At 37.1% G+C, this 12,768-nt stretch overlaps 1 protein-coding gene across 1 annotated transcript in view; it reads left to right on the forward strand.

Annotated features, from left to right (window-relative positions):
- OTOGL (otogelin like) overlaps positions 1–12,768 on the forward strand; it is a 92,523-nt gene that overhangs the window by 46,643 nt on the left and 33,112 nt on the right. The window contains exons 26-31 of the mRNA XM_031553757.1: positions 1,606–1,740; positions 2,207–2,353; positions 3,521–3,640; positions 5,919–6,035; positions 8,785–8,941; positions 9,421–9,447. Coding sequence (XP_031409617.1) covers positions 1,606–1,740; positions 2,207–2,353; positions 3,521–3,640; positions 5,919–6,035; positions 8,785–8,941; positions 9,421–9,447 — 703 coding nt within the window. The remainder of the gene's footprint in view (positions 1–1,605; positions 1,741–2,206; positions 2,354–3,520; positions 3,641–5,918; positions 6,036–8,784; positions 8,942–9,420; positions 9,448–12,768) is intronic.

Raw genomic sequence — 12,768 nt, forward strand, 5'->3', positions numbered from 1 at the left:
AGACAAAAAGGCTGCTTCCTGCAGCAGGAATATTTTGTGTGTGCAATATTTCTCATTGGTGAGGAACAATTGCAGATATGTTTTTTCATTCTCGAACACTGATAAGCACAGAAGGAGTAAGTAGTTAGGGTTGTGCTCCCTGTGTCTTACAGGGATGCACTGAAGCTCTGGGGAGAGGCACAGAGGGAACAAACTAGGGCAGCAATCCCTCCTGTTGTGGCTGAGTGGAGCTCTCCAAGAGCACTGCTCGGAGCCAGGAGGAGGTCCCAACACTGGCTAGCTGTTGAGAGCCAACGTTTTCATTTTGCCCACTGTTCCCATTAGCATCTGCAATTAGTTCTAGCCAGTCATGTTCTCAGAGAGGGCTTAAGGGAGGGTGGGAGTAAAAAGAGAAGTTTAAATATAGTTCTGTTTTTAGAACTACCCAAGTGTCTCCTATGGGACTGAATGACTCAGAGTTCATACACAGAGCTTGCCACCTCCAGGATTTTTATTTCATATCTGTCACAGGTCTGTAATGACTGTAGGACTGAATATGATTGAAAATTAAACTGTTTTCAGAAGCATTATTACTGACATATTAATGTTATGAAGATAGCTCTCTCATGTCTTGTGCATAGTTACTGCATCTTGTTGATTTGCAAGTGTTGATACAGAAGTAAAATAAAAGGGGAAAAAAAAAAAAGAAATGACAAATGTAACTCAAATTTGTTTTTATCTGTAGAAGTGTTATCAACTCTGCTGGTCTCCTTTGTTCCAATGTCAATCTTAGCATGGGCAATTATGGGGTGCACATGTGTTTCCCTTACGGTATGAAGGAACCTCAGAAGCTGCAGGTGAATGAACAGATATGTTGAGTGAGACTGCAAAAACAATTTTATGTGATCAGAATGCAAAATTAATTTGCAGTCTGAACAGCCGACAGATTCGGGCTTGGGAGTGCATGGCTTATATTTGAATGTGAGATATCAGCACTCCAGTAAATCAATATACAACAGAGTAGATGATACTTCTAAATGTTAAAAAACTAAACAATTATTAAAAAACCTACTCACAAACAAATTATCAGCAGAAACCTTTCCCTGCTTCAATGAGCATGACTCATGGATTTCTGAATTTTGATGCATGGTTGTAAAAAAAAATAGTTTTATCTACTACTGACAGATGGAAGGTTTCTTGGCTTCAGAAATATGAACTGCTGGATCTCAAGTACCTTGGTCCGAAAATAAAACTCTTTTAATAACATGTCTCAATTTTGACAACCATACTGTGCAGTAAGTCTTGGATTCTACATACAAGCATGTTTTACAAGACTAAACCAGACCTTTATTTTAGGGCTAGATCAATCCTATGAGTTTGTTAAGTCCTTAGAAAAGGTTCTCACTATTAAATGCAGTGGTTCTTTCTGTTTAACTCCAAATCTGAGTTTGTTGAGCGTACAGCTTAGAATTTAAAACATAGTTCCTTTATTGATTTTTCTGGAATTTAATTTGGAAGACGTGAAAACATTAAGTTGTTTTTTGATGATGAGGCTTGAATAAATATGCAGGAACAAAGCACAGTTGAATCTGTAAGTGAAATGATGATTTCTTCTTCATGTTGCAGAGCACAGACAACTCAAATATATCTGTAATTGCTCAGAACAAAAAGTGCTTTGATAATGATATTGTTTGCTCGAAGAATATTTTCATCGCTGTTGGAGACTCTGAGATTTATTTTAGTGAACTTTCTGAGAAGCAGGTTAGTTATTTTCTTTCTTTTTTTGGGTCGCCTTTCAAGATAACTATTCTAAAGTTTTGACTGTAAAGGAACATATTTTTGGAAAATATCTCCCAGTCTGGGTTGATGTAGTATAAGTGCCTAGGCTTGGATAAAGCATCAGCTCCCAGAAAAATACTGTTTTTTCACTGTTTTCTTGAAGTTCTTTTTTTTAAACAAAGAAGACTGATCTAAAACCTCAAGGAATCAAACCATGCTGAGATTTGTTTTGCACCATTTGGTTTTGAAAGTTAAACCAAAGTACATAATGAAAGCAAACCTGAATGATCCAAAACACAGGATATCAAAGTATTAAACAACATTTCTAGTAATAGTACTGATTCAGTTATACAGTGCAGATAAAGTATGCTTTTGTATACACTTTACATTACTAATTGGCTGTGGTCGAATTATATTATTAGACCTTAATGATATCCATTTTTGTCAGAGTACCTTGAGGGGACAGGAAAACAAATCTAACTATCAGCTTTGGATGGCTGGATATTATACTGTGATACACTTTCCAGAACAGGATATTACAATTCTGTGGGATAAGAAGACCATGATGCATGTTACAGTTGGACCTCAATGGAAGGTGAGCCAAAATAAAAACCTGAGATTTTATGTAGTTCTCAATGTTGTTAGTGTGGTATCTTCACGAATTGCTGTGATTACCTTTTCTTCTTGACTTACCTTCCTAGTGATATAGTGGTTTAACAGCTGCTAGTGTTTTCCAGGTAAAATATGCCTGAGGATGTGATTTAATGACTGGAGTCCTGAAGAGAAAGGGGTGGTTTCTACATGCACGTTTATTCTGTTGCTCCGCACATTGTAACCTTGAAGATGAACAGTGATTCAACTCTGACTCAAAGTTAATTTAGGAGTGGGAAAAGAGGATTAGATTTGAGTTACCTCACATATTTTCCCAGTTTCTGAGAACAGTGGAAATGAATCTGCAGTAAATACATAGCTCTTAATGTAGAAGAGGGCTGGTTTATAGCATAGGTTAGGCTAATGGTGGAACTGAACCTGAGTTGCAGAGGAGGCTGCTGAGATGAACAGATGGTGTTGTATCTTGAGTATAAATTTAAAAAATAAGATACAGGAAAGGATCTAGACGAGAACTGTCATTTAAATCTCATAAGTATACTGTGACAGGGTTAAGGGCATGATGCAGGGAAGAATATGAGGCACTTTCTCTTCCCAGTTGCTCTTTATTCATTTTCTACATCAACATCTGCCTTGGTGCCTCTGTGACTCAATCTCTGGGTCCTGATGTAGTAACTTTATAAGCAAATTCAGTAATTGCATCCCTGCTCCACCTCTGCAATGATTGCATGTATTGCAAGGAAGCTCTTTTCTGTAAAAGAAAAGAAAATGAAAGAGCTTCATGCTAGAAAAAAATATCAGATATTTTGAAGTCTAAGACAAAGTTTCAGTAACCATTTAATCTCGTTTTAAAGCAACATTGCTGTAGGCTTTTGTCTCTGTGGGCAGAAAATACTTCACGTATTTGCTGATTTATCAGCCATCAATGCAGATAAAGAAAAAATATATCTATTATTCTGTTTTACAAAATAATAAGCAGGGGGCTTAAGTCTAAAAATTGTATATATGGGCACAGATACCCCAGTCTTTTTCTACTTTCAGTAGCTGCTTTTTCTGTAGGCTCTAGGTTAGCAAGATACAGTTTGCAGCAGTCCTTATAGAAATATAGTCAATATATAGGGTACGTAAAAAACACATCCTTTTTCTCATTTAGGGAAAATTGGCAGGTTTGTGTGGCAATTTTGACAAATACACTTCAAATGACCTGACTACTTCAAACAACATGGAGGTGAGGAATGCACAGGTATTTGGAGACACCTGGGTGTTAGGACAGGTAAGCCCCATATCCAGTAAAAATTTAGAATAAAAAGTCACTAATTTTAATTTATAAATGAATACAGTATCAGTGTATGAAACATAGCAATTTTCTAAATTCAGAGTCATGATACATATTTGAACTTTTATGTCCGTAAAGTCTTATACTGTAACAAACATATACTGAATTTAAATGAAACCATCCAAGATTTTCAGGTAAAAATACACTGATCCCTAAATAAAATATTTATTATAGCTGTCTGGATTTCAATTTTCTACAGATTTCATAGAATCATAGAATACCCTCATTTAGAAGGAACCCACGAAAATCACCAAGTCCAACCCTTGGCTCCATGCACAACCACCCCAAATTCAGTTTGCTTTCGAAATTTAGAATCAGTCCAGCTTTAAAAACAGTTATCATTTTTCTGATGTTGGAAGTGTAGGGATATTGAAAGTAAACAGGATTTGAACACTGAAGAGAAAAAAGTGGTCATCAGCCCCCTGATGCTGCCTGCTTACATACAAGCGCATAGGGACTTTCTGTGCAGCACACAGTTAAAATTCATCAGTCTAGAGGAGATAAACTGAGGAAGTTATAAAACTTAGCTTGAAAAAGCATCAGGCACAATCCATAGTGGAAAGTAGATTTCATAGGAGGGAGGAGGTTGTAGTGTGGATTACTGCAACTGGGTTTTATAATACACAAGAATTATTTTATTCATATGCGTTACGGAGAAAGATCTTACAGCCTTGTGAGCTTGCTGATAAATCAGTATTTGCAAAACATTCCCTAGGATCTCTGCAAGACCCAGTTTTTAATCTGTTCTCTCCCTTACTCAGAGCAGGAAATTGAACCAATATCTCACCTCATGAAAGAATACGATATGAATTCTGCTTTGGAAGAAAGCCTTTGAGGTTTATCTCCCTCAATCTCCCCTTGGATCTGTTCTAGACTTCATAAAATGTTTAAGTTGTGTGAGCAAGCAAGGGAAATATGTTGGTGGTTCTGCCACTCAGAAGGTGGTACATAAAGTGCATAAATACTTAATATGAAGTGTAATAGTATCAACAAAAGAGAACAAAAGCAATACTCTCTTGAATGCTTTGTAGGATCGTAGGAGGGCTGGGTTTGGCTTCAAAGGAACAGAAGGAGTTGTGCTCTCCTATCAATTGACGAAGCACTGGAACTGTTGTCTCTGTGACCAGAGCCAGTGTTGACAGGGTTTGAGGAAGGGTCCCAGAGACGAGCTCTGTTCATACTCTTCTCCTTAAAAAGCATACTTGTAGAACCAAGTATAACAGGAATGCTTTTGATTTTAATGCGTAAAAATCTTGAAGTTCTCTTTTTGCTTTCAATCCCACAATATATTATGTTAATTTTTCAGGTCAGTGGCTTCTATGGTCTTAAACCATAAAAAGATGTTAGGGCACTTTTCAGAAAGGACCTCTGGCCCTTGCAGAGGTGTATCCTGGTCATCATCTCCTCTGCATTATAAACACTGGAAAAGCATCATTGGTAGCTGGAGGCCTAGAACCCAATTCTGCTGCTGGGAAATGTGCTAGCATTGGCACAGTGAGAAATGGGATGATTGCAGGGTTTCTTGCTGTCAGGAGCACATCCCCACACAGCATCACCAGAGTACCCCAATACTGTGAGTGGGTCTGTCACTGCTGCCTCCTGAGCTCCACTGTTGTAGCAAGGGAGTACGCTTTCAGTTGAACTCGTGTTCTTAGAGCTAAGTGCCATTTGGTTATATTTTTCTGTTCACTTGTTTTTCTTCTTGAAGAGAGACTTAAAGAAAGGGAATTATATCTCAGCCACTTTTGAGTTATCACGATGAACTTTGACTCATTTTTTATGGGTTGCTCTCTTCCTACCACTGCTTTATTTGAACTTACAGGGCTACAGTCATCTGTAGTGTGCCTCCATTTAAAGTCAGTACAAAACCACCAGGGATGGATTTGGACCATGTATTTGTTTGTGATGTTACAGTTGGTTGCTCTGGTAATGATTATAATGTGTCACAAAGAAAACATTTTGTCTTAATGTGCTGAACAGACAGAAGGAACATTTTAGTACTTCAGAACAAAACACAAAGATTCTGTTTTGTGCAAATGTTTTCAATTATAAAAACAGATCAGGGAAAACAGAAGATAAAGAAAATAGCATGTAAACATTATTTTAGTTTTTGGAGTACGTAAGTATTGAATTGTATTATGTACATCGTGTAGCTGAGTCCGTGGCAAATACATCTTTTTATGAAATGACTGTGGTGTTTTTGTTTGCTTTTGAGTGCAAGAGCCCAAATGAAACACTAAGACCATGCGAGGTACATCAAAACAAGTTCCCTTATGCCAAAAAGGAATGCTCTATTTTGTACAGTGATGTTTTCGCACCTTGTCGCAATGTGGTAAGTTTATTAAATAAGCCAATTTTGCTCTCATGTAGGAAATATTAAAATTCCAACAATTAATTTCTTCTTGTCATTCCTCTCTGAGTTCCATGGAGAACAGTAAGAAGAGCCCTGCAACTATGTGTGTGGGCTATGTTTGTGTAGAGCTCCTTATTCCTTTCAGAAGTGGAGCCTAAACATTATAGTGGTAACTGGGAGTTATGAGTTAGTAGACAAGAAAATCAGAGTTCTGTTCTCTTTTGGTATTATTCATATCTTTGATTTATATAGGTAACTTGAATTTTAAGGTTTTTGTGTATATTGTGGATTTTTAAAGTAAGCATTCATGTGATGTGTTTCCATCTTATCTAAAATGGTTTTATTTAGTTGACTGTCCTGCAAAATATAGAAAGAAATGTAGGAAAGTGAGATTTCAACTTCAAAGCTATCAGTATTTTTAAAAGGTCAACGTCTTATTTGCTTTGTATCAAAACTCTGCAACGCCGTGTCTCTAGTCCTTACCTGACTGAGTGTGGGACTTGAGTTACAAGACTGTCCATAAGCTCAGTCTAGAGAGGACAGGGACAACAATAAGTTGTGTGGGAATCTTTTATTCCTTTGTAGTCCATCCTTTACCAGTGTAATATATTCTCAGTGTATCTATGTCTCTTTCTGATTTGGGCTTCCCAAAGGTATTCAGAGGTGCTTCTTAACACCTGTGCAAGCAAGAACCACTATGATGTTTTACTTCACTCTCTTTTCTTTTCTTTTTTTTGTGATTATCAACATTAAATGAGATCAGTAGATGTTGCAGCTGAATCTCCCGACTTTCAGGACTGGAGTTTGATATTAACATGGTCAGGAATTTGTCTGAAGAGGAGGTTGCAGTAGCTTAACCCAGGAGATTTACTGATGTTGACTTTGGTTACTATGTAAAGAATTTTTTGAACGTGTGCCTGAGAACACAGTGATGAGTGTATTTTCAAAGTGGAAAGTAATGAATAAAAATGGACTTTTGAGAGTTTTTAAGAAGCTATATTGCAATAACTCTTAAAGACAGATGTTTTCCATTCCGTTCTTTATCTTACCTATGTTGTGATTAAAATTTTCAGGTATTATGCTAAGAATTTAGCACATTAATATCAAGAAATTCATGTCAGGTGCAAAACATGACTTTTAATTCATTGTCAGGTATTTTCATACATGCATATTCATCTTGAGACAGCTTGTAAAGCAAACATCTTCCAGGTATTTTTACAACGTACTCATGAATATGTGAAAAACTGCTCTTATTAAAGTAAGGTGCCATGAGTTCCTATCAAAGATACCTACCTGGCTACTCCCTGCACAAGCAGGTGCCAAGGGAAAAAAAAAAAACCACCACGAAACACAGTAAAGCAATAAAACAAGCACAGCTGGACTCTGGGAGGCTAGGAGGAATAGAAGGTGAAGGGATGGGTCTCACAGTGCTTAGAGCAGCTACCTTGCAGAGTCTCTCCTGCTGTATGGGTGGAGTAGGATGCTCCTGTGCGTAGAGACAAGTTCCTGCTCTGGGACACGCAGCCTCAGAGTTCAGCCCAGGCTGGAAAACCCAATTTTAAGGGATACAAAATTTTGCATCCCTGACTGGAAGGGACTTACGGATTGCAGTACTCAGCTGAGCATTGAATTCAGCAGCTGAAGAGTGGAAAGAAAGATCTTCTCCATAACCCTTGAACTCAAAAGGAACTTCAGTCTGAGCCTTCCTGCTTGTCACAATAAGGCGATGCAGATGGAAGAGAGGATGAAATCTGAAGCTACTGTGCTGTTTGGTAATTTCTGCTAGGGTGCTATAGCCATTTTCAATGGCTCATGCCCCCACTCCAGTGGTATCTCTGTTTCCAAAATTAGAAAAAAGAATGAAAGTAAAATGGCATCTCTCTCCAAGCACTAAAGGCAGAAGAACAGCCATTTTATCTCTGTCAGCATCCAGCAACTGCCAGCTGAGAAGCTGTTTCAGTGCTGCCTTGTTGCTGTGACAGTGTTTGTGTAATCTGATGAGTGTCATTGGAATGCTCTACAGCTGAGACAGATTGGAGTCTATAAATGAATCCAAACTGAAGAGAAACATTGTTTTAAAGATTCAATGTGTTGAATGAGAACAGGTTTTTTTTTTAGGAGATCTTGCTCAACATTACAAAAAAAGACCTCTTAAGCCCGAGAAGTACAGTATCAGTATCACAGTTTTAATTTGGGGGATTTTAGAGTGGGGAAATGAGTGCCTCAGCTAATGAAGATTTGAAGGTTGAGTATGTTGTAAAATGTCAGATGTGTGCTCAAGCTTGCTTCCCCTGACCTAAGCCCCCCTCAAATTACTACTTTAAGTACTCAATAATCAGAGTTGCAGCTCTGATTTTATTGTTCTTCATGCAGAGCTAACAGGATGACTATAGGTGGCAGCATTTGCCTTATGAAAACACAGAACTGTCACCTTCATTGTGCTTTTCAGAATCAATGAACAGCAAGAGTGTGGAGAGAGTATGAACAGTCATACTTGTTAAAAGTCACTGATTAAAATTTTCTTTTTGTCTGTAACATAGGTACAAACTGATTATTTGTGGTATACAATTTGTAAAGGATTATACCAAAATCTTAGAAAATGCCATATTTTTGTGTTAAATTCTTTCAGTCAATCCTTCCTTGCACCTTCCTGCTGAAAATGGTGCAACATGAATTTGTACAGCTCATGTAATCAAGTCACCTGCCTTTCCCACCTTCTTTTTCCCAGATTGATGTGACTTCTTTTGTCAAGAACTGTCATACAGATACGTGTAACTGCAATCTTGGTGGGGACTGTGAGTGTTTGTGTACCAGTATTGCAGCTTATGCCCACAAGTGCTGCCAGCATGGGGCAGTGATTCATTGGCGATCTCCTTCGCTCTGTGGTATGTACCTGGGATGGCCTCACACCACAGACCACCCAGAGAAGGGGGTATATATGGCCTTTCTTTTCACAAAAATACAGCATGACACAAGCAGGTGGTTAATAAATGTCCTTCTTTGCCTTTTTTTCAAGCAATGTATGTGTTAGCTGCTGACTACCTTACATTTACTGTTTTTCTTCTCTCTGTGGAGGGAGCCCAGAATTCTGCGTGCAAAGAGATTCAGTCCATTCTACTTTTCACTGAGAGTGAGAAGAGTTCTTGGATACAAAATAATTAGTGCTGTCTATCAATTAGGTTTGATGTCTGGGCATATCTATTTAAATACAGCTGTTTGTCCCTGAATAAAAGCCAGAGGAAATAAAGTCACTGGCTGGAATATGTTACAGAACATGAAAGTGAATTTTACAGTTTTAGGATGCAGATAAGAGTGATCTGTTTTACTTTACAATAACAACATCCTTGTTTCCTTTTTCTTTTAGCTTATGACTGTGAATATTATAATCAAGGTATGTAGTACTTAATATTACTCTTTTATTTCTTCTAGTATTTATTATTACTGAATACCCTTAACTCTGTTTGCTAGCATGCCATCTAGTTATGTGCTAAAAATGAATCTGTACTCCTTAATTTCAACAACAAATCTGTATTTATAAAGCATTAAGTTGTACACCATTCACTTAAAAAAAATGATTTCCCACACTAGCCATTCTAGAGTATGGAAGATATCTTTGGCATACTTTCTATCACCTTTCTTCTGTGCTGTACTATTCTGAAATATTTATCTTTCCCCAATATATTTTGTTTCTCTTTTAAAAACAGAAACCCAAAAGATAACTTTCTTATATTGCTTCATTCTGGCTAAACGTGAAAAAGTATGCTGTGGTAGTATTTCTCTTTGGCTGGTTAGAAGGAATTTTTGTATTCCTGATTTGGATGTGTGAGTTCAGTGTGCTCAGCATGTTAAGCAAAGCAGGTTTCCATGGATCTTTCTACTCTATGTCCAGAGACAGGGGGAGTATGGAAACAAACATCTTTCTTGTAAGTAAAACCATGCATCTGGCATCTCAGAGGAAACATGATATGATGCACACAGAAAGAAATCCTCCTTGTAGCTTGTGCTGAGAAGAGCCTCTGTAAGCTCCAGCAGTGTTGGATATAATCTCATTTCTAGGCTCCCATACCCTATGGTAGGATTGCATAGTCACCATCATTTGGTCTCACTGGACCTTCAGATCAAATTAGAAAGGAGAGGTGACAAATATGTCATTCGCCACATGTTCATTTCTTTTTAAATATCATTATGTCACCATACTGACTATTTTTGCTACATAACCTCTCATTTGTAATATAAGTCTTCTGCTTAGTCAGAGGCTGTAAAATATCACTGAAGGTAAGTGTGTGTGAACACATCTCTTGCATTCTTGAGTTCCACAGAATGAGTCTGCACAAAAATACTTTTTTCCATTGCCTGTGTTTGCTGATGCAGTACTACAGTATCTGTTAGGACAAGATAAAACATATGAAAACTAGATATTGCAGATGAGATGTCAAAACATGAACAATTTGTTTGATGATTTGGGAAACCCACTATTACTGTTAATTATTTTGGTTTTGTAATTATATGTTAATAATCAATTAGTAATCAATTAGAACACTCATATGTTCTATTTTCCTTTTATTAAGTCTCTTTCAAAAATTAAAATGAGGTCAAGGTTATTCAAAACATCTTGTCACATATATCTGTGTTATATGGTTTCCAATAATAAAACGATTTCCATTCTGTTCTGCTATGCATATCTAAAAATGTTTGTTTTCTGTGCAATATCCACTGTATTTCTTGGGCGTTGTTCCATTTAAATAAAAACAGGCAATCTCACAATAAGGGATTCTAATGTTAACTCATTGTACATCTTACAAGGTTATACATGGTTATAACATTTTCATGTCACTGAACTAGTTGCCTTTGTTACAAAAATTAAGTCTCTTCTCAAGAAGGGATTGTGTAGACATACTGAATCTCTGATGATACTGAGTTAAGATTAATCTTTATAATAAGAAGTAATCTGATATTATTTTTAGAAGGAAAACATTTGTCACATTATGTAATTATGTTGTAGGTTTTCATTCTGAATTGACTTGCTTTCATTTGGTTTTCCTTCTTACATTGACATATAAAAGAGATTGCTCTGGTTCAATGAAGATTTAACCACTAGGATGTTTCTTTGACTTGATATTCATGTTTTTTAACTGATTGCTTAAACTTTTAATGGGTGAAGGTCAGTGGCCCCACTGTGTTAATAATCTTAGTATCTCCTGATGTCTCAATTCATAACCTCATAATTTTCAGTGTGTAGGGATTACTATACCATGCTGCAAATTTTGGAAGTAATGGAGAAGCTCTTGAAGGATGTTACCTACATTTTGAAATTGGTAGGATATGGGATTTTCTTCACAGATCTCATGAAGTACTGTACCGTTCCCTAGAGTGAGAGTGGTATTCAATTACAACTTCATTTTTGTGGCATCACTTCCTCAATTTGGATATTGTGAAAGTACTTTGTGGGCAGCCTGATACAAAAAAAAAAAAAAAAAAAAAAAAAAAGGGGAAATTTGGATAACTGCAATGACATGAATTTGACTTCTTGATAGAACTTTTTAAGTGACTCATGCCCAGTAATGAGCATCATGCTGTAGACAACGCTTTTCTGATTCAAGGAGTCTGATCCCATGTGCTGCTACTACAGAAAAGCATTGTCTGCAGCATGATAAAGTAGCAACATGTAAATACTGCTAGGTACACCAGACTTTCTGTAATATTCTTTACAATACGGAATCTTGTTTTGAAACTAGTAAGAAAGTCAAGGATGATGTGAGCTGATCATTGAATCTCAGCAAAACACCTTCAGGAGTGTAGGATGGCTCCTCTGATATTTTTTTTTGTCTTGTATGGTGCCAAACTGTTGAATCTTCATGGAAAAACTTTCCCTGTTATGGCTCGTTGCTGCTTTTGCTGAAGCTACAGGGAAAAAAATCTGTTAATATGTGGGGGTAAACATCCAATGAATAAAGATGAAGAGACTGTAATTGACTTGTCACTTCTATAGAAGGGATCACTTTGTGACAAGCTTGTGAACTTCCTAAGCATGTGAGCTCCGGCATAATTTCAGTATAAAAGCATTATTTATTTTCTTGCAGTGTTCTTCAGAAAGTGGTGTTTAAGTTCTAGGGGAGCCAAATCTCATTATTATGAGACATCCTTCCCTCTTGAAAGTCACACTGGAGAGAGCTGTGCTATGCTGTGAAGGCGATTCATTTTTTTATTCCCACTAGGATTAAAGGATTAAAAGCTTTCACAAAAATTACAAATCTTGTTTATTACTCAAGGCAAGATTTTAGAAGTATGCTGCTCTTGGTTCTTTTACTGGAGTATAGTGACAAAGACTGATGCTGTTATATCTGGATGTAACCCTGTGGGCCTTTCCAGCCCAGTAAAAATACCTTTAGGATTTTTTATAGGATGTCTAGGGCATGATTGGGCCACCAGCATTCTGGCAGCAGTACTGGCTGAAGTTGTTGTCACTGCTGTATCGGCATAAACTTTTGGATGACTGTGTGCTGAACCAGACTGGAAAATTTAGCCGGTTATTTTTCAGTAGGATCAGTTTACTGCCGAAGCACTTAGGATGTCATAATAAATGGGGCAGCAGAGGAACAGAAGCAAGTGTTTTGTGGGAGGGGATGAAGTAGGCAACTCCTTGAGCAAGATTGCTGCCAAAAGTTCAATTACAGTCTTGTAATTTAAAACGTTTCTTTAATCTTTCATTTTT

Source organism: Meleagris gallopavo, chromosome 1 (genome assembly GCF_000146605.3).
Source record: "Meleagris gallopavo isolate NT-WF06-2002-E0010 breed Aviagen turkey brand Nicholas breeding stock chromosome 1, Turkey_5.1, whole genome shotgun sequence".
NCBI lineage: Eukaryota > Metazoa > Chordata > Aves > Galliformes > Phasianidae > Meleagris > Meleagris gallopavo.